This window comes from Lissotriton helveticus, chromosome 7 (assembly GCF_964261635.1).
Source record: "Lissotriton helveticus chromosome 7, aLisHel1.1, whole genome shotgun sequence".
NCBI lineage: Eukaryota > Metazoa > Chordata > Amphibia > Caudata > Salamandridae > Lissotriton > Lissotriton helveticus.
In genome coordinates this window covers 7,149,918-7,172,500 of record NC_136068.1, presented here as the reverse complement: position 1 = coordinate 7,172,500, position 22,583 = coordinate 7,149,918, and the positions used below count along the sequence as shown (strand labels likewise).

Sequence of the window (22,583 nt, the reverse complement as noted above, 5' to 3'; positions counted from 1 at the left end):
ATAGGGACATTAGTTCATGCTCCCCCTCGCCACAGAATGGATTTGTCTGGGTAGGACTGTGCTTTTGCCTCAGCCCCTGTCTGAGCCTGTCCAAGAAGAAATTGTGCTTTTATATGAAGGGGACCACCGCATTCAGAAGCTCCTAACTTCCGGATGGTTGTGAAAAAAAACGTAGGTTTTAAGGGTGTTATAGTTAGTTGGCCATTTTACTCATACAAAACCATTGAAATTGCTCCTATATAGTTAGTTGTACTAACTATATCTTGCGCGCCCGCAATCCACTGCTGATGATGTCACATATTACATCATTCATGACATGGTCAGTGACATCACTGATGACATTGTTACTGTAGTGAATTTTGAACCGTGAGAGACCTACGTGAGACGTATAATATTGAACCATATGCGTGAACATTTCCTCATGTGCCTTGGATTTGTGTGTCATTTCAATGCGTGTTTATTGAAATTGGATTCTGTAAAGCGCACTATGTTGATAAGGGGTTTGACGTTCATTGATTCATGGAATTTTGCATGAAATTGTTAGGTTTTAGGCTTACGAAGATCGTTGGCCTAATATAAGTCCCCTTTATTAATTTCACAGCCGATTGATTGGGCATTTTGGTTTGGGCGATTGCAGGCCCGTGTACACTCCTACTTCATAGCGGAATGAGAAAGTGATATTTTGACGCCCTGATCCAATTCTGAATGGTCTGTGGGCAATTTCTGGCTTACAGTAAGTGTAGAGTCCATACCCATAATTATTTTGGTATCTGAAAAATTTATAATTCTAACGATTGAAACGCCGTTGACGCTTCTGTGGCCATAATTTGATAAAGGACACAGTGTTTTTATCTTGTTGTTCCTTTCTGTATCCATTATGTTTATGTGTTAGCCACTGGTATGGCATGTCAATTCTGTATGTATGTGTTGCCGACATTCCTTTCCTTTTTGAGCATAATTGTTCTTTCTTTTCAGAACAGTTTTTAACAAAAACTACAAACTGAATAAAATTCTACTGTTTTTTGTATAAAGTATTGCAAGTGTGTATAGGCTTCTTCTGTATTTAAAAATGTCTTTCCCCCTTCCCTTATTTCCCCTCGTTTTTTTTTGCTTCACTGATTAAGTTGTTATCAACCTTGAATTGTTGATCTGTATTGTGATTACCTGAACCGCTTGTTTGGTGTAATAATCTGAGGTCCCCTGTGGGCCAACTAGCCCACCAGGTACCTGCAGTATGCGCCAAGGAGCTGTGTTGCAGAGAGGTGTTCAGACGCCACGCCCCCTTTTTACAACACTCTGCAACGCAGCTCCGTGGTGCTTACTGGAGGTACCTGGTGGGCTAGTTGGTCCCTAGGGGACCTCTGGATTGAAGAAGAATTAATTCCCCAACTTAAAATGCGCCACAGGTCATGTTTGCACACATACTACCTCAAGCCTGGCCCCCTACCTTCACCACTGTGCAAACGCGCCCAGTAGCGTGTTCTAAGTTGGGGGATTAAGTCCCCTTGCCTACTGGGGGTCCCTGTGGCCCAACTAGCCCACCAGGAACCTCCAGTATGCGCCAGGGGGCTGCGTTGCAGAGTGGTATAAAAAGAGCATGACCCTATTACACCTCTCTGCAACGCAGCCCCCTGGCGCGTTTCCAGAGTAGGAACTAAATCCCCTTGAATACTGGGGGTGTCTGAGGGCCAATTAGCCCACCAGCACCCTCCAGTATGCGCCAGAGTGCTGCTTTGCAGAGAGGTGTAAAAAGGGACGTGGCCTCAGAGCACCTCTCTGCAACGCAGCCCCCCGGCGCATACTGGAGTTTCCTGGTGGGCTAGTTGGCCCCCAGGGACCCCCAGTTTTTAAGGGGAATTAGTTCCCCCTCTGCAAATGCGCCAGGGGGCGCGTTTGCAGAGAGGTGCAATGAGGGGGCATGGCCTCCTCCCCATCCTGTTTTTTTTTAAAATGTACTTGTGAAGCCCCCTTTCTTTTTCTTTTTTTTGGCCCTGGGAACCCCATCCCCAGGGCCTGACCCAAATTTTTAAATTTTTTCAAACATTTTGGGAAGGGGGCCGTGTGGCCCTCCTCCCGTGGCCTTTTTCGACCAGGAGACCCCAACCCCCGGGGCATGACCTTTTAAAAAAAAAAAATATTCTTTTGGAGGGGGGCTGCCTTGCCCCCCTCCTGTGGCGTCTTCTGGTCCCGGGGACCCCATCCCCTGGGGTCGTTTTTTAATTTTTTTCTTTTTCTAATTTTTTTTGTGGAGGGGGGCCGCTTGCCTCCCCCTCCGGGGCCACTACTAGCCCCGGGACCCCATCCCCTGAGGCTGGCCCTCCTTGTTGGGGGCAGTGGGGGGGTCCAAAATCCCCCCACGGTGCCAGACGGCTCCCCGCATCCTGCGGCATTACTGGCATTGCTGGCATTGCTTTCCTATTTGGAAGAGAGAGCAGGTTTCCTGCTCTCTCTTCCAAAAACCAAAGCAGTTTGCTATGGTAGGGTGGGAGCCGCGAGGCACCCCGGGACACCTCGGGACACTGCAGGAGACGGCCCAGGGGGGTGGCAGTCCCCAGGGCCATCGAGGGCTCCAGGAGGGGGGCCGCATGGCCCCCCTCCCAACATTTAAAAGCCCGGGAGGTGGAGGTCCCTGGGGCTGGGGGGTCCGTCATAGACCCCCCAATTAAAAAATGCCCCCCCATAGGTATTTTTTATTTTTTTTAAAAGAAGCCCTGGCGGTCCCCGGGGCTGCGGGGGGGGGGGCGTGAGCCCCACCGCACACATAATGTTAAAGCCCAGAAGGTGGCGGTCCCCAGTTTTGAGGGGCCCCCCATTATTATATTCTTTAAAAAGCCCCGGGGAGCAGTCCCCGGGGCTGAGGGGCCCCTATGGGCCCCCCATTGTAATTATCCACTTTTCCCCCGGGACTTTTGGCCCCCCCGGGGGCTAATTACAAATTTATCAGGCTTCATTGTTTTTTTGTGGGATACGCGTACCCTACGCGTATCCCACGATTTAAAAAAAAGATTGGGGGCCTTGGGGGTCCTTGTGGGACCCCCTGAGCAGGCCTAGGGGTGCAGGGTTTTTCTACCCTACCCCCTTTGCGCATTTTACGCACTTGTTTTTCAGTTTTCTTGTGTCTCGGTTCTCGTAATGGTATGCGTATAGTCCTCGGAAGGTACGCGTACCGTACTTCGTCCATAGATATATCTATGATTTTACTTTTGATTTTCTCAGGAACTTCTGCACGGATTTACACTATTTAACAAAAAGCGTAATCTGCGAACGAAACTCTACCTTTTTGTCAAAGTTTGTGTAATTCCGTTCAGCAGTGCGGGCTGTAGCCTCACTTAAAGGTCCCTATGGAAAATTGCAATTTTTTCTCGGCCCCACTCTTGACGAAACACCCCAAAACTTTCAGGATAGGAGCGGAGCGCCCCATCTTCTTGGAGAATTACGCGAAGATTCGTCAACCGGTGCCAAAGTTATTCCAAATAGAATGTTGCGGATTTCCTATGGAAACTAGGTCCTAAGTACATCTTCCTACTGGCGACCGCCAGTATGTAATATAGATATAGTTATATATAGATATATATAACATACGTGCATAGATACATACAAATACCACTTGCATACACACATAAATGCATATATACAAATACCACGTGGGAGCACACATGCAGTCCTTAAACACACAGGGGGGTGGCGGGGGAGGGATGACATGGACACTGGCAGGTCGAGTCCACAATTCAAAGCGAGCTGAGGAGGAGAGCTCTCCACAGAGGGAGCAGCTCAACCTGTGTCTAGTAGGTGTATGGGAAAGGAGGTGGACAGGTTCTTGTAGGTGGTTGGTGGGACAGTGGTTGTGTGTCTGTGTGTCTGCATGTGTGCACATGTGTGTGCATGCGTGTGCGCATGAGAGGGCGATGCGCAGGTGCTCATTGGGTGGGTGACGAGGGAGATGTTGATAGGGAGACGATGCGGGAGATGCTCACAGGGAGAGGATGTGGGAGATGCTCACAGGGAGAGGATGCGGGAGATGCTCACAGGGAGAGGATGTGGGAGATGCTCACAGGGAGAGGATGTGGGAGATGCTCACAGGGAGAGGATGCAGGAGATGCTCACAGGGAGAGGATGCGGGAGATGCTCACAGGGAGAGGATGCGGGAGATGCTCACAGGGAGAGGATGCGGGAGATGCTCACAGGGAGAGGATGTGGGAGATGCTCACAGGGAGAGGATGCAGGAGATGCTCACAGGGAGAGGATGCGGGAGATGCTCACGGGGAGAGGATGCGGGAGATGCTCACGGGGAGAGGATGCGGGAGATGCTCACGGGGAGAGGATGCAGGAGATGCTCACGGGGAGAGGATGCAGGAAATGCTCACAGGGAGAGGATGCAGGAGATGCTCACAGGGAGAGGATGCAGGAGATGCTCACAGGGAGAGGATGCAGGAGATGCTCACAGGGAGAGGATGCAGGAGATGCTCACAGGGAGAGGATGCAGGAGATGCTCACAGGGAGAGGATGCAGGAGATGCTCACAGGGAGGTGATGCAGGAGATGCTCACAGGGAGAGGATGCAGGAGATGCTCACAGGGAGAGGATGCAGGAGATGCTCACAAGGAGAGAATGCAGGAGATGCTCACAGGGAGAGGATGCAGGAGATGCTCACAGGGAGAGGATGCAGGAGATGCTCACAGGGAGAGGATGCAGGAGATGCTCACAGGGAGAGGATGTGGGAGATGCTCATGGGGAGAGGGTGTGGAAGATGCTCACGGGGAGAGGATGTGGGAGATGCTCACAGGGAAAGGATGTGGGAGATGCTCACAGGGAGAGGATGTGGGAGATGCTCACGGGGAGAGGATGTGGGAGATGCTCACAGGGAGAGGATGCGGGAGATGCTCACAGGGAGATGATGCAGGAGATGCTCACAGGGAGAGGATGTGGGAGATGCTCACAGGGAGAGGATGTGGGAGATGCTCACAGGGAGAGGATGTGGGAGATGCTCACAGGGAGATGATGCAGGAGATGCTCACAGGGAGAGGATGCAGGAGATGCTCACAGGGAGAGGATGTGGGAGATGCTCACAGGGAGAGGATGTGGGAGATGCTCACAGGGAGAGGATGTGGGAGATGCTCACAGGGAGATGATGTGGGAGATGCTCACAGGGAGAGGATGTGGGCGATGCTTGTAGGGAGATGATGTGGGAGATGCTCACAGGGAGAGAATGTGGGAGATGCTCACAGGGAGATGATGTGGGAGATGCTCACAGGGAGATGATGTGGGAGATGCTCACAGGGAGAGGATGTGGGAGATGCTCACAGGGAGAGGATGTGGGAGATGCTCACAGGGAGAGGATGTGGGAGATGCTCACAGGGAGAGGATGTGGGAGATGCTCACAGGGAGAGGATGTGGGAGATGCTCACAGGGAGAGGATGTGGGAGATGCTCACAGGGAGAGGATGTGGGAGATGCTCACAGGGAGAGGATGCAGGAGATGCTCACAGGGAGAGGATGTGGGAGATGCTCACAGGGAGAGGATGTGGGAGATGCTCACAGGGAGAGGATGTGGGAGATGCTCACAGGGAGAGGATGTGGGAGATGCTCACAGGGAGATGATGTGGGAGATGCTCACAGGGAGAGGATGTGGGAGATGCTCACAGGGAGAGGATGCAGGAGATGCTCACAGGGAGAGGATGTGGGAGATGCTCACAGGGAGATGATGTGGGAGATGTTCAGAATGTTGACAGTCAGGTTAGCAGGCAGGGTTTCATCTCACCTGGCAGGAGTCCTTCCCCCCTTCCAGGTATCCGGCACAGAACATGTTGTCGGTGATTTGTCCGGGGTAGGCTTGACGGCAGGCGGCACTAGACAGGACTGGCAGATCGAGGCACTGCAGGGCCTTCGGGTACTGAACTGTAAAGGAGACACAGGTTATAGTCAGAGTACAGAGGGGGATAATCTCAAGAACGTGTGATAACCATCGCAAAAGTAACATAACACAACTTACAACATCGCAATCTATCGCAGGAAAATTACACGTGTTAACTAAGTATTCACAACACGGAGGTGCAAAATGCCCCCAACAACGCCTCAAATGTCCGCGATAAAGTCAATGCGACGCAGCAAAAATTAGAAAAACGAACGCAAAAAAGTTGCGATGAGGCGCTGGCATGATGTGAAAATCTAAACCAGACACAAAGCCGCTACCAACAGGAAGGCACAGGAGGAGCTGGGGGAAACGTAAGCCACAGTCATCAGTGTGGAGACGGCGCAAGGAGTTGGGAGTCCTGACACAGCTCGGGAGGGTCTGACACAACATCAACAGGGTGAGTAACTAACAGGGACTGGGGTGACGGGGGAGACGGGCACAATGGCACACATGCACAACAATGCGTAGCACACTGCACACCCACAATCACCCAGGGTCATATTCCCCATCTCCGCGGCACACTGCAGCACACAAACATAGCAACAACAGCACTTTCCTTGACAATGTGGCACAAAGTGCAACCCCGACACTGCAGAACATAGGGCACAACGGCTCCGCACATGCGCCGAAACAGGCCAACCACATCTGACAGAGCTGGGAACTGTGAGATGGAAATGTACACGTACAACCTCACATCCGTCATGTGGTCCAAATGTCCACTGTCCCGCATCTAAATCCAGCTCCTCCCAAACAGTCACAATGTACATTGTCACACAGTCTGCGTGTAAACAGGAACAATGCGCCAACATACATGTCAACACAATGACGGTGATGTTTTTGCCCTTGTCCAGCCTATAGGGACGGTGATATCGTTACCCTTGGCAGTCTATAGGGACGGTGATGTTGTTACCCTTGGCAGTCTATAGGGACGGTGATGTCATCACCCTTGGCAGACTATAGGGATGATGATGTCATCACCCTTGCCAGCCTATAAGGATGGTGATGTCATCACCCTTGCCAGCCTACAGGGATGCTGATGTCATCATCCTTGCCAGCCTACAGGGATGGTGACGTCAACCCAAAAGGCTCCACGGGGAATGTCAGCACCATAAAGCTGGTGATATAGTGTCCCGTGGAGGAGGAATGAATACGTTTATTGTTTAGTTAATTAAAATCACAACAATTTGTACAAAGCAACATTAAAACAAATATCCATAAAAAAGGGTGTTTCCCGTGTTTGTTCTCTAGAAGAGAAAACTATTTCTTCTCATAACATTTCCATGAGGATGAGTGCTCAGCTCAGCCCTGCCCCTGCCCTGTTGCTTGGGGCACTTCTCACCTCCAGACATCCGCAGATTGCCCCAGCCAGACACCAGGCACTGGCTGCCCGCGGCAGGGCAGTTCACGCCCATCCTGATGGGCTGCACCTGAGCGTTGAACTTTGCAGGGGTGGCCAGTTTGACCAGCATGAAGTCGTTGTCCAGGTCGTAGCTGTTGAACTTTGGGTGCATGATGGCCTTGGCCACCTGGAGGCGCTGCTCGGTCCCTTCTGCGCGGGTGGTGTCGTGTTCACCCAGGTGGGCCACCAGTGTCGAAGCTCTAAAGAAGAAAGATGCAGGAAAATATATGAGACCTCTGGGAGACAGCAGCACACAGAGGGAGTGTTGGACCCGGCCTCGTGGCGTGGTTCGCCTGTCCCTCCACACCCTGTGAGCGTAGGCCTGTACCCTGAGTCCCCTGCGCAGCATCCCCGTTAGTGTAGCCTGCACCCCGAGCCTGGTCGTCCTACTCCAGTTAATCCCCGTAACCCCCGACCAGGCCTGCCTATCCCGTTCCACTCCCAGCTCCGAGCGCCTAACCTGGCATGCCCCACAAGGCCCGGCAGCCAATTTCCCTTCCCGAGATCCCTGTCTCCCTGGGCCTAGCGTGACCCCGGCCCCAGCGAAACCCAGACTCCAAAGGCGCGCCAGTCCCGGCTGGGGGGTAAAGGGCTCCCCGAGTGTGATAAGCCAGGCAGTTTCGATGGCACCTCCGGCCTCCCCTGAGAGACTGGTATCTGTCACACCTTTGGCCCTCCCCTGTGGGCCAGTTTCGATCACCCCTCTGGCCTCCCCGAGTGCTGGCTCCAGACCCGCTGGGCGTCTGGGAATTCCCGGACCCATCTTTCAAAGGATCAAAGAGCCAACCGCCGAACCTCGCCAAAGACCAGCCCCCAGGGCTTGAGACCTCCGCCTGCGAGGGTCCGGAGATCAAAGAGCCACAGGACTATAACTGGGCCCGCCCGACAACTAGCGGGCAGTTGTATCTTGGGCCTGAAGCCCTGCTGATCTGATCGCGGCTGACCCTAAGAAGAACTCATCTTGAATCGCTGAGCCCTGCTGACGCTGTCGCGGCTCCTTCTTCGCAACAAGGAACTGAACCACCTGAGCCCTGCTGACGCTGTCGCGGCTCAAGCTGAACTCGTAACCATCGGAGCCCTGCTGACGCTGTCGCGGCTCGAGCTGAACTCGTAACCATCGGAGCCCTGCTGACGCTGTCGCGGCTCGACCTCTAAGACCACCGGAGCCCTGCTGACGCTGTCGCGGCTCAAGCTTTTACCTGCAACCATCCGAGCCCTGCTGATGCTGTCGCGGCTCCTCAAGAACTCCTCCAGATCGAGCCCTGCTGACCTCGTCGCGGCTCGAGGAGTACTCTGGTCCGGCTAGACCATCGAGACCACCATCACGACCGAGCCGACCCGACAGAGGTGAAGCAGTCGGTACGACCATCATCCCGTATCCCCCGGCTCGAGGATTGAGATCTGTGCGCAGGGTACGCCTCGTATTGACCCAGAGACTTAAAGACTGTCCCGCTTCCCCCTTCCCGAGTCCTCCAAAGACTTCGTGGTCCCTCGACCACTGTGTACATAAGAGTGCTTTCTTCATTTTACTGCTTATATAAAGAACTTGTTATTAGAATCCAACGGTGTGGTGTCTGTTCGTGGTGTGGTAGCAGCTCAGGGTGTACGATCCTAGACTCGAAGTCCTCCCCGGTGAGGACCTCACTATAAGACTCGGCAAGTTCTGTGGGAGAGGTGGGTCTTGGGGTGACCGGGTGAGCATAACCTGGCCCTCTGAGATTGCCCCTTCCAACATTCGTGGCAGCATCGCGATAAGAACCTACGTCTAGGGATCGTACAGTACTGACACACTACCCGAACGAAGAACAACCATGAGCCTCACGAACGACAAGACCACCTTCCAGATGGAGCTTCTGGGAGACTATTCGCACCGTGAGCTCAAGCAATTCTGCAAAGATCTCCATATCCCGACAACGGGATTAAACACCAAAGAAGACCTTCAACAAGCTCTAACAGCCTGGGTGGAGACCGGAGCCCAACCTCCAGCACCGACAGAAGCCGATGGAGGGGGAGCCCCCCTGATCGAAACCCACGCCCCAGAGCAAGAAAGAGCAGAGTCCCCGACGCGGACTCACAGCACGGTCGGTCTGTCTCGAGAAGAGATGACCGACCGAGAACGCAACCGAAACCACGAGCTAGAACTAGCCCGTCTGAAAATGGAAGGAGAACTCAAGCTGGCCGAGAAAAAGCTAGCCATCGAGCAGCTGCGGCTGCAAGGAGAACTGGAGGAGAAGAAACTCCAGAGAGAACTGGAGGAGAAGAAACTCCAGAGAGAACACGAAGGGAAGAGGCTCCAGCTGGAGCACGAGCGCAGCATGAAGGAGATCGAACTAAAGGCCCGGACCGAAGACAACAGAACAGCGGCAACCCGAGAGTCCGTTCCCCAGGTGGAACCCAAGGTCCACATCCCCAAGGACGAGGTCAAAGAATATTATAAAAACGATGATATCCAGCAATGGTTCAAGGCCTACGAGGTCACCATGACCTCCCACCGAGTTCCGCAGAAAGATTAGGGAGCCGGGCTGTGGGGACGATTCCTGAGTGAGGGGAGAGACACCCTACTCGACCTACCGTCTGCCGAACAGACCTCCTACAGCCACATGAAAGAGGCCCTCCTCATAAGGTACGGGCTCACCCCAGAAATGTACCGCCAACGCTTCAGAGACTGCAAGAAGATCCCCGGCACCACATGGGTGGAATATGTCAACTTCTACAGCCGGGCCCTGGAAGGATGGATCAAGGGCAGCAAAGTATCCACCTTCGAGGGGCTCATCGACCTCATTGCCTACGAACATTTGTCCCTGAACTGCTTTGTGGAACTCCGACAGCGCCTCCTGGACAGCAAGTTGGCTGACCCCCGGAAGCTGGCCGTCGAGGCCGATCACTGGGTGAGCACCAGAGTACCCCGGGGGCCCGGGGGAGACTCTGGCCGAAATGAACAGGGGACTTCCCGCCAGAGAGGAGGGGGGAATCAGAATAGACAGAGGGGATCCCAGGTAGGGTCCCCGCGCAGTCCCCCCAGAAACCAGCCCGGCACCTCGCCTCCCACAGCGCGTGCAGGGTTCCCCCCAGCCAAGCCAGGGCCCCGAGTCAGCCAAGCCTGCTTCCATTGCCAGCAACCAGGGCACTATGCCAATGACCCCCGCTGCCCTTTGTTCAAGAAGCCTGCCGCTGCAGGGCCCCAAGTGCGCCACATCACCTCAGTAGCCCTAGAAGAAGAGGGAGAAGAGGAGTTCGAGGGAGCTGACCCCGCAGCTATGATGTTAGTCTCCCTGGGTGATAGGGAGATGGTCCCAGGAGCCCCCCTACCCGACAACACAGAGAAGTACCGACAGCAGGTGACTGTCAATGGCCACCACATAGGGGCGCTCCGAGACACTGGGGCCAGTATCACCGCAGTCAAACATCACCTAGTCACCGAAGCCCAGATTGTTCCCCAGATCTCCTGCAGGGTGATCGCCGCTGATAACTCCGTCCGCACCTGCCGGATAGCTCAAGTCCCGTTCGAATGGGGGGGCATCTCCGGAGAGTTACGAGTGGCGGTCCGCTCCGACATGCCCGTGGACTGCCTGCTCGGCAACGATCTAGAGAGCTCCCTATGGCAGCGGGTTGAGAAAAGGACCCACTTGGAGATGGTGGGCCTGCCCGAGTGGGCCTGTGTGAGCACCCGGTCGATGACCGCCCGAGGGGCCACTCCCGAAGGGGCGACCCCAGAGGCAGCACTGACTATCCCCGAGGACCCCGAGGTCCCTGAATCCTCTGAGACCCCTGAGCTGTTCCCCGGGGAGAGCTTCCCCCCCGACGCAGGTCCCCTCGGCCCTGGCGTCGAACCGACCCCGAGCTTGGACGACCTTCCTGAGCTGGCCCAGTGGCGCCAGGAAGGAGGACCGTCCCGAGAAGAATTCTGCCTAGAACAGACCTCATGTCCATCCTTGGTTGGGCCGCGGCAGCAGGCCGCCGCCCAGGCCGCGGGTGACCAGTCCGGCTCCCACTTTGTCTATTGGGAGAACGGCCTCCTGTACAGCGAACAAAAATCTGCTGAGCTATGGTCAGCCCGAGTGCTGGTGGTACCCCTACGTTTTCGCAGCTTTCTCCTGGACCTGGCCCACGATGTGCCCCTGGCGGGACACTTGGGTCAAGACAAGACATATCACCGCCTAGTCACCCACTTCTACTGGCCAGGCATGCGCTCCGATGTGGAGGCCCATTGTAAGTCCTGCCCCACGTGTCAGTCCAGCGGAAAGAGCGGAGGGAAGCGCAAGGCCCCCCTCCAACCCTTCCCCGTGGTCAGTACCCCCTTTGAAAGGGTGGGAATCGACATCGTGGGCCCCCTCGACCCCCGGACCTCCTTGGGTCACCGCTTTATCCTTGTCTTGGTGGACCATGCCACCCGCTACCCCGAAGCCATTCCCCGCCGAACGGTGACGGCCCCGTAGTGGGGCGGGCCCTCATGGCCATCTTCTCCCGGGTGGGATTCCCCCGAGAAGTCGTCAGCGACCGAGGGACCAACTTCATCTACAAGTACATGAAGTCCCTTTGGCAACAATGTGGGGTGACGTACAAATTTACCAGCCCATATCACTCCCAGGGTAACGGACTGGTGGAGCGATTCAACCGGACCCTCAAGGGGATGATCATGGGTCTCGAAGAGCCCCTGAGGCATAAGTGGGACGTCCTCCTTCCCTGTCTCCTCTTCGCATACCGCGAAGTCCCCCAGAAGTCCCTGGGGTTCAGCCCCTTCGAGCTCCTCTATGGGCACCCTGTCAGGGGGCCCCTCAGCCTGGTCAAAGAAGGTTGGGAGACGGCGGCCCCAGAGCCCGCTCCCGATGTGTTTCGATACATTCTGGCCCTCCGGAACCAGACGAGGAAGTTCAGAGAACTGGCCGAGGCAAACCTCGAGGCTAGTCAAGAAGAAATGAAACGGTGGTATGACCAGAATGCCACTCTGGTCGAGTTTCAGCCCGGACAGCAGGTCTGGGTGATGGCCCCCGTGGAGCCCTGTGCCCTACAAGACAAGTGGACAGGGCCCTTTAAGGTGGTAGAACGTAAGAGCCAGGTGACTTATCTCATCGATGTGCAGTCCCCCAGGAACCCCTTGAGGCTTCTCCACGTGAACCGCCTCAAGCCCCACTTCGCCCGGTCCGAGTTGAGCTTGCTCCTCGCCACGGACGATGGAGAAGAAGAAGAAACGGAGCCTCTCCCCGATCTCCTGTACGTGAAAGAAAAAGATGGCTTCGTAGAGTGGGTGAGTCTCTCCTCCTCCCTCTCTCCCGAGCAGCGCGAGGACTGTCGCCAGTTGTTGGGACAGTTCTCGGACCTCTTCTCCCTCACCCCCGGCGTCACCAACTGGTGCGTCCACGACGTGGACACCGGGGACAGCCCACCGGTACGGCACAGAGCCTACCGCGTCCCTGACCGAGTCCGGGCCTGTATCAAGGCCGAGGTATCAAAGATGTTAGCTCTCGGGGTGGTCGAAGCCTCTGACAGCCCATGGGCTAGCCCCGTGGTCCTGGTTCCGAAGGCAGCCGCCCCCGGTGCTGTTCCCGAGCTGAGGTTCTGCGTTGACTACCGCGGGCTCAACGCAGTCACCAGAACCGATGCGCATCCCATTCCCCGAGCAGACGAGCTTATTGATCGCCTCGGGGCTGCTCGCTTCCTTAGCACGTTCGACCTGACCAGTGGATACTGGCAGATCGCCCTCACCGAGGGAGCTAAAGAAAGATCCGCTTTTTCCACCCCGGATGGTCACTACCATTTCCGGGTGATGCCCTTCGGGATGAAAAACGCCCCCGCCACCTTCCAGAGGCTGGGGAACCAGGTACTGGCGGGGTTGGAGGAGTTCAGCGCTGCGTATCTGGACGATATCGCAGTGTACAGTACCCACTGGCCCGAGCACCTCCAGCACCTCTGGGCGGTGCTGACGGCCCTGAGAAGGGCCGGTCTCACCATTAAGGCGAGCAAGTGCCAGATCGGACAAGGGTCCGTAGTCTACCTCGGGCACCAGGTCGGAAGCGGCCTCGTAGCCCCCCTCCAGCCCAAGATCGATGCAATCGTGGCCTGGGAGGCCCCTACGACCCAGACGGAAGTGCGGGCATTCCTAGGACTCACGGGGTACTACCGGAGATTTATCAAAGGGTACGGCAGCATCGTGACCCCCCTCACGGAATTAACCTCCAAAAACCAGCCGAAGAAAGTCAGCTGGACCCCCACCTGCCAAGAGGCGTTCGAAACGTTGAAAGACGCCATGTGCACTGCCCCCGTCCTACAGGCCCCCGACTACTCACGAGAGTTTGTAGTTCAGACGGACGCGTCGGAGCATGGCATCGGAGCAGTCCTGTCCCAAGTGAACGAGAACGGCCAGGACCAGCCAGTAGCATTCATTAGCCGGAGGCTACTCCCTCGAGAACAAAGGTGGAGCACCATCGAGCGGGAGGCCTTCGCGGTGGTTTGGGCCCTGAAGAAGCTGAGGCCCTACCTGTTCGGTACTCACTTCCGGGTCCAGACCGACCACCGACCCCTCCGGTGGCTAATGCAGATGAGAGGGGAGAATCCCAAATTGCTGCGCTGGTCCATCTCCCTCCACGGAATGGATTTCACTGTTGAGCACCGGCCTGGTGTTGACCACGCCAACGCAGACGGCCTGTCCCGATTCTTCCGCCTCAGCGAAGAGAACCCCCAAGAGGATGGGTAGTTCTCCCCGCCTTCAGCTGGGGGGGACGCGTGTTGGACCCGGCTTCGTGGCGTGGTTCGCCTGTCCCTCCACACCCTGTGAGCGTAGGCCTGTACCCTGAGTCCCCTGCGCAGCATCCCCGTTAGTGTAGCCTGCACCCCGAGCCTGGTCGTCCTACTCCAGTTAATCCCCGTAACCCCCGACCAGGCCTGCCTATCCCGTTCCACTCCCAGCTCCGAGCGCCTAACCTGGCATGCCCCACAAGGCCCGGCAGCCAATTTCCCTTCCCGAGATCCCTGTCTCCCTGGGCCTAGCGTGACCCCGGCCCCAGCGAAACCCAGACTCCAAAGGCGCGCCAGTCCCGGCTGGGGGGTAAAGGGCTCCCCGAGTGTGATAAGCCAGGCAGTTTCGATGGCACCTCCGGCCTCCCCTGAGAGACTGGTATCTGTCACACCTTTGGCCCTCCCCTGTGGGCCAGTTTCGATCGCACCTCTGGCCTCCCCGAGTGCTGGCTCCAGACCCGCTGGGCGTCTGGGAATTCCCGGACCCATCTTTCAAAGGATCAAAGAGCCAACCGCCGGACCTCGCCAACGACCAGCCCCCAAGGCATGAGACCTCCGCCTGCGAGGGTCCGGACATCAAAGGGCCAATGGACTATATCTGGGCCCACCCGACAGCTAGCGGGCAGTTGTATCTTGGACCTGAAGCCCTGCTGATCTGATCGAGGCTGACCCTAAGAAGAACTCATCTTCAATCGCTGAGCCCTGCTGACGCTGTCGCGGCTCCTTCTTCGCAACAAAGAACTGAACCGCCTGAGCCCTGCTGACGCTGTTGCGGCTCAAGCTGAACTCGTAACCATCGGAGCCCTGCTGACACTGTCGCGGCTCGAGCTGAACTCGTAACCATCGGAGCCCTGCTGACGCTGTCGCGGCTCGACCTCTAAGACCACCGGAGCCCTGCTGACGCTGTCGCGGCGCAAGCTTGAACCTGCAACCATCCGAGCCCTGCTGACACTGTTGCGGCTCGAGGAGTACTCTGGTCCGGCTGGACCATCGAGACCACCATCACGACCGAGCCGCCCCGACAGAGGTGAAGCAGTCGGTACGACCATCATCCCGTATCCCCCGGCTCGAGGATTGAGAGCTGTGCGCAGGGTACGCCTCGTATTGACCCAGAGACTAAAAGACTGTCCCGCTTCCCCCTTCCCGAGTCCTCCAAAGACTTCGTGGTCCCTCGACCACTGTGTACATAAGAGTGCTTTCATCGTTTTACTGCTTATATAAAGAACTTGTTATTAGAATCCAACGATGTGGTGTCTGTTCGTAGTGTGGTGGGAGCTCAGGGTGTACGATCCTAGACTCTAAGTCCTCCCCGGTGAGGACCTCACTATAAGACTCGGCAAGTTCTGTGGGAGAGGTGGGTCTTGGGGTGAGCATAACCTGGCCCTCTGAGATTGCCCCTTCCAACAGGGAACCTTCATGCAAAGATGTACTTGGAACAGAAGGAACATGGGGAGCATAGGAGATAGGGAGCCTGTTAGCATCTGGGAGCACCAGGGGGCACCTGGGGTCGTCTGGGAGCACCTGGGAGCACCTGGGAGCACCAGGGGGCTCCTGGGAGCACTAGGGGGCACCTGGGAGCAACAGGGGGTACCTGGGAGCACCTGGGAGCACATGAGAAGATCTGGGGGCACCTGGGAGTACCTAGGAGCACCTGGGAGCACCTGGAAGCACCAGGGGACACCTGGGGGCACATGGGAGCACCTGGGGGCACCTGGGAGCACCTGGGAGCACCTGGGGCACCTGGAAGCACCTGGGGGCATCTGGGGTGCCTGGGAGCACCTGGGGGCATCTGGCAGCCTGGGAGGACCTAGGAGCACCTCAGGAGCACCTGGGAGCACCTGGGGACAGCTGGGGCACCTGGGAGCACCAGGAGCACCTGGGAGCACCTGGGAGCACAGGGGAGCACCTGGGAGCACCTGGGAGCACCTGGGGGCACCTAGGAACACCTGGGGCACCTAGGAACAAATGGAACACCCGGGGGCACCACCTAGAAGCACCTGGGAGCTCGCAGGAGCACCTGGGAGCCCCTGGGAACACCTGGGAGCTCCTGGGGGCACCTGGGAGCACTTGGGGGCCTGCTCTCTGTTCATTCTTTTAACCCCTGTTCCCTGCACCGTGGTACAGTGTCACGTCACAGCTTTAGTTAGTTATGTTTTTTTCAATCGAATTGCAATATATTGTCTCTAGTCATTCCTTTGAGGTCATTTTCACAGTTCACAAACTGTCATCTTTGTATTCTCCTTTCTCGCATTGTCCTGTCAATACCTTCCTTTGTGACACACCAGTGGTCGTAACCAGGCGCTTTATAAATGGTTTAATAATAATAATAATAATATTAATAAAATAATTTGTGTGGGGGATATCGTTTGGCTAACTAGTTACGTTTATTTGGGAATAAAGCATTCAGAGTGCAGTAAGCTGTTCTGATCTGGTGGCTTTCTGTATATGAAGGTCTAATTCCATTTCCTATTGGGCCACATAGAGATTGCACCAAACGTCAATGTGTATTACTGATAAATCTAATTCTTAGCGGGACAGAAATTTTTTGCTATCCCTAGGCCTGGGTGGTGAACTTTGCTCGGTTCTCAAAGTTTGCAGAGTTTTCTGCACACCACACTCCGCAGAGCTCGCAAAGTGCAGAAAACTCCGCTTCACGATGTGCAGAGAAATTTTTTCCCCACTCACGCTCGCGATCGCCACGGGTAATTTTGCGATCACGAGCGGTAAGTTGGCGAGCGCGAATTGCCGATCTGGTAGAATTTCTACCTGAGCTGCAGGAATACCAGAACAAACTGCAGTTCACACTGCACTCCCTAACTCGCGGAACTTGGCAGAGTTTTTTTGTAAGTTTGCGGAGTTCCTCATAGCAAAACTCTGTAAACTACGCCCAGGCTATCCATACAATAAAAAGTTCTCTATGTACCTCAAGTACATTTTCAAACTAACCTTTCATTTTCTTTTCCACAATCTATTCTCCTTGTCACATGCTTCCATTTATAAGTTCACCAGTGAGGAGGCTACTCGGGAGCCCATCGCTGTTCCCGTTATTTGCAATAAGAAATCTCCCACTGAAATTTTTTTCAGTAGAAATAATATTTATTTTAACATAAGCTTCTTTTTATACAGTACAGATTTACATGGTTTGGTATTGACTACCAAATAACACATGATGTAAACACCAGACATCATTTGAATAACATTCGATTTCAGATCATAAAATTATTGATCCAATACTGAGAATAGGACATAGGAGGAAATATTTGTCTCAGCGTGAGCCGAAGAAGATTGACCTATTAGAATAATTGAATCTGAGGGTGCTGACGAGACGCAAGTGCTTGTATCTATAAGTGACTAAACTAGGATGGAAATAAAATAAATACTTGGACTCAGGTCTTGTAATAGAACATAGGCTTTCAAAATCAATTGAATAAAGAAAAATGGCAAGTAGATGTGGTTTGTATGACCGTAAAATGATATTAACACTAGACTCATAAGGGTTTCAGTGACCCAAAAGCATGGTTAAAAAGGTCAGAGGAGAAAAAAACTTGCAAGAGTATTTCAAGGCGGGCAGACAACGATAAAGTGGAAATGAACAGAACAAAATCTGTTTAAAGTTTGGAAAGAGGTTGCGTTGAAGGAGGATATGTAAATTCAATAATTTAGGAGAAAGAGGTTCCTGATGAGAATAGCGCTAGATTCCTCAGCCCCCTCGTCACTATATGCCATCAGCCCTCTCTTGTCTTTAGGTCATCAGCCGTCCAGCCCTCTCTTGTCTTTAGGTCATCAGCCGTCCAGCCCTCTCTTGTCTGTAAGTCATCAGCCGTCCAGTCCTCTCTTGTCTGTAAGTCATCAGCCGTCCAGCCCTCTCTTTTCTGTAAGTCATCAGCCGTCCAGCCCTCTCTTGTCTTTAAGTCATCAGCCGTCCAGCCCTCTCTTGTCTTTAAGTCATCAGCCGTCCAGCCCTCTATTGTCTTTAGGTCATCAGCCGTCCAGCCCTCTCTTGTCTGTAAGTCATCAGCTTTCCAGCCCTCTCTTGTCTTTAAGTCATCAGCCGTCCAGCCCTCTCTTGTCTTTAAGTCATCAGCCGTCCAGCCCTCTCTTGTCTTTCAGTCATCAGCCGTCCAGCCCTCTCTTGTCTTTCAGTCATCAGCCGTCCAGCCCTCTCTTGTCTTTAGATCATCAGCCGTCCAGCCCTCTCTTGTCTTTAAGTCATCAGCCGTCCAGCCCTCTCTTGTCTTTAGGTCATCAGCCGTCCAGCCCTCTCTTGTCTGTAAGTCATCAGCCGTCCAGCCCTCTCTTGTCTTTAGATCATCAGCCGTCCAGCCCTCTCTTGTCTTTAGGTCATCAGCCGTCCAACCCTCTCTTGTCTTTAGGTCATCAGCCGTCCAGCCCTCTCTTGTCTGTAAGTCATCAGCCGTCCAGCCCTCTCTTGTCTGTAAGTCATCAGCCGTCCAGCCCTCTCTTGTCTTTAAGTCATCAGCCGTCCAGCCCTCTCTTGTCTTTAGGTCATCAGCTGTCCAGCCCTCTCTTGTCTGTAAGTCATCAGCCGTCCAGCCCTCTCTTGTCTTTAAGTCATCAGCCGTCCAGCCCTCTCTTGTCTTTAGGTCATCAGCCGTCCAGCCCTCTCTTGTCTTTAGGTGATCAGCTATCCAGCCCTCTCTTGTCTTTAAGTCATCAGGCGTCCAGCCCTCTCTTGTCTTTAGGTCATCAGCCGTCCAGCCCTCTCTTGTCTTTCAGTCATCAGCCGTCCAGCCCTCTCTTGTCTTTAGGTCATCAGCCGTCCAGCCCTCTCTTGTCTCTTAGTCATCAGCCGTCCAGCCCTCTCTTGTCTGTAAGTCATCAGCCGTCCAGCCCTCTCTTGTCTTTGGGTCATCAGCCGTCCAGCCCTCTCTTGTCTTTAGGTCATCAGCCGTCCAGCCCTCTCTTGTCTTTAGGTCATCAGCCGTCCAGCCCTCTCTTGTCTTTCAGTCATCAGCCGTCCAGCCCTCTCTTGTCTTTAGGTCATCAGCCGTCCAGCCCTCTCTTGTCTTTAAGTCATCAGCCGTCCAGCCCTCTCTTGTCTTTAGGTCATCAGCCGTCCAGCCCTCTCTTGTCTTTAGGTCATCAGCCGTCCAGCCTTCTCTTGTCTTTAGGTCATCAGCCGTCCAGCCCTCTCTTGTCTTTAGGTCATCAGCCATCCAGCCCTCTCTTGTCTTTAAGTCATCAGCCGTCCAGCCCTCTCTTGTCTTTAGGTCATCAGCCGTCCAGCCCTCTCTTGTCTGTAAGTCATCAGCCGTCCAGCCCTCTCTTGTCTTTAAGTCATCAGCCGTCCAGCCTTCTCTTGTCATTAGGTCATCAGCTGTCCAGCCCTCTCTTGTCTTTAAGTCATCAGCCGTCCAGCCCTCTCTTGTCTTTAAGTCATCAGGCGTCCAGCCCTCTCTTGTCTTTAGGTCATCAGCCGTCCAGCCCTCTCTTGTCTTTCAGTCATCAGCCGTCCAGCCCTCTCTTGTCTTTAAGTCATCAGGCGTCCATCCCTCTCTTGTCTTTAAGTCATCAGTCGTCCAGCCCTCTCTTGTCTTTAGGTCATCAGCCGTCCAGCCCTCTCTTGTCTTTAGGTCATCAGCCGTCCAGCCCTCTCTTGTCTTTCAGTCATCAGTCGTCCAGCCCTCTCTTGTCTTTAAGTCATCAGCCGTCCAGCCCTCTCTTGTCTTTAGGTCATCAGCCGTCCAGTCCTCTCTTGTCTTTAAGTCATCAGCCATCCAGCCCTCTCTTGTCTTTCAGTCATCAGGCGTCCAGCCCTCTCTTGTCTTTAAGTCATCAGCCGTCCAGCCCTCTCTTGTCTTTAAGTCATCAGCCGTTCAGCCCTCTCTTGTCTTTAAGTCATCAGCCGTCCAGCCCTCTCTAGTATTTAGGTCATCAGCCGTCCAGCCCTCTCTTGTCTTTAGGTCATCAGCCGTCCAGCCCTCTCTTGTCTTCAAGTCATCAGGCGTCCAGCCCTCTCTTGTCTTTAGGTCATCAGCCGTCCAGCCCTCTCTTGTCTTTAGGTCATCAGCCGTCCAGCCCTCTCTTGTCTTTAGGTCATCAGCCGTCCAGCCCTCTCTTGTCTTTAAGTCATCAGCCGTCCAGCCCTCTCTTGTCTTTAGGTCATCAGCCGTCCAGCCCTCTCTTTGCTTTATGTCCTCCCCTCCCCTTGGCTTAATTCCCAGAGTCCCTTCTTTGCTTTGTGTCCTCGGCCCCCTCTTGGTGTTCTGTCCTGATGTCTTATAGTTCCTAACAATGCTCAGGATCTCTGCATTTGTTGTACAATATAAACTAAGGGATTGGTCTCCAGACTTATTCCAGACCCCCCCCCGAAGGACATGTTAGTCTTTAGACCAGCTCGCTCACAGGGCCACCATCAAGCCCCCTCACCTTGCAAGGGAGCGCACAAGTTCTGGCAACTCGAACACGACAACCCTGACCCCTCAGGGATCATGGAAACTGTACAGTACTTTTCGCTCAAGCACTCGTGCTCACTTTGCCTCAGGGAGATACACAGAATAAAATGCTGGCGACGTTTCCAATAAGCATTTATTGAACCAGTTCCATTGTTATATAACAGAAGAGTACCTTAATAATACACTTTACGGGCCGTGGAAGTGATCCAAATAGGTTCCTAGGCGGGGAGTCGCTTGGACGAAATACATCCGGGCGTGAAGGTTTCCCCTGCCACGAGCCCAGGGGGTATTTTACCCGAGCCTGACAAATCTAACAGTCCCTACGTGTCGGAGGGGTCGCACGTGGAATTCCCAGTGCATCAAATTACAATCAAGTTGGTAACGTTTTTATTTCACTTCTTTTCTGCCCCCCATGGTTTTGGCGCCTTAGTGAGTGCTTCCCATGAGGTAAGGGTATGTATGGTCCTGAAGAATGCTAGGCTAACTATTGGCCGTTGAGAGCAAGAAACATGTCGACCTTTAATCAGGACATTTGGTTCAAATTAACGTAACCATTCACATGTCCATTTTTCTGCACTATTGTTTTTAATAGAGTTAGTACTACCCCCACATTAAAATTCTGGCTTGGGGAGTAGCCAATACTCTTTTTAATCACGCACTTTTCCTTTGCTTCGTAGTTTCTCACGTACTTACCAAAAGGACCCAATGAAGACAACTGGCAACCGACTTCAGTTGGTGCCTGAGGGTTCTTTTTCTCACTCACCGAATTTGTCTAACCCACTTCATTTCCCTTTTCCTAAACTTTTGGTGGTGGCCAATGAGAGTTCATCTCCTCTCTGTCTCCTGTATTATTAAGGTACTCTTCTGTTGTTTTGATATATTATTATTGAGGGGTATAAGAGTTGCCTAGTGACCCTTTCTCTCTTGTTGTTTACCTTCACCATTGTGATATAAAACACGTTTGCTGCAACAATCAGTAGCTTAAAAGATTACAAGCGCCAAACGAGAGAACAGCAGATACATGTATATCTTGGTGCTAAAGCAATGGCTATATGCACGTATATATGAAAACAGTAATCTTTGCGCACTCCTACAATGCGGACCCTACCTAAATATACCTGAGTGTACCTAGCATGTACGTGGGTGCGAAGCCACGATTTCATTACAAGACCGGAGGCGACCGTTATGCATAACAACTTTTAACGCCACTCCTGCAGCATCTTTAAAGAATCTACATCAGCTAAAACACTAGAAGATTCCACAAGGAAAGAGCCATCCCGTTACCTGATGGGAGAGAAAGGACCCCGCCATGGTCACGAGTAGGACACACCGCAAGGGATGTCAGACCGCTGCGAGCTGAAGTCTCGGCGTGCGGGGACCGCTGTGTCAGGGTCGGCATAGAAGCGTCTCCTCTGGTTACCTAGCGAAGGTGCAAGGCTCTTATATCAAAAAACGCAGCCTCTGGCGTTCTACCACAATCGATATGTCATGAGTCCGATTATGAAGATGAACCTAAATCAATAATTGTAACTATGCAAAGTAGCTCCGTCGCCCGAGGATGAAGATGATCTGTTAATCCTGTTATGTACGTCATGTGCAGCGGATTCAGATATGATGCTAAGAATCCTCAGGCATAATAAATGCGCCTGGTTTCGAGGAAACTTATCGACATTTATTCAGCACATAACTGGGTAAAAGGTCAGTGCAAGAACTGACGTAGAGCAAGGTGCGACAAATGTAGGGTAAAGGCCGCTCTGCTACTTATGCCCAGGTTAGGAAACATACGACTGAGCCCGCTAACAGCTTCATGCTCTCAGTCTCTCTTGTCTTCATGTCTTCACCCCCCTTGGATTGAACTAGGGAGGGTTTACTCACGGTGCGTAGCAATGGGCTGCAGATATGATCCAGTACTCGTTGATGAGCGAGCCCCCGCACCAGCGGCTCCCACTGGTGGTGAAGTAGACCTGCCAGGGCTGGGAGTGGGGTCTGCAGGTGTAGCCCCCAATAATCTTATCATCGTCGTCCCATGGAGCGGCCGCTGCAAGGAGAAGGCACTGGTTAGAGTCTGAGATGACGGTGTGAGTGTCACAGAGGTGGAGAGACACAGAAGGCCCGATTCACAACGGT

At 53.8% G+C, this 22,583-nt stretch overlaps 1 protein-coding gene across 1 annotated transcript in view; it reads right to left on the bottom strand.

Moving 5' to 3' along the window:
- LOC144766561 (serine protease 1-like) overlaps nt 1-22,583 on the bottom strand; it is a 49,512-nt gene that overhangs the window by 24,720 nt on the left and 2,209 nt on the right. The window contains exons 2-4 of the mRNA XM_078650364.1: nt 22,332-22,494; nt 7,249-7,508; nt 5,757-5,893 (exon numbers count right to left, since the gene is read on the bottom strand). Of these exons, the coding sequence (XP_078506490.1) occupies nt 5,757-5,893; nt 7,249-7,508; nt 22,332-22,494 (560 nt within the window). The remainder of the gene's footprint in view (nt 1-5,756; nt 5,894-7,248; nt 7,509-22,331; nt 22,495-22,583) is intronic.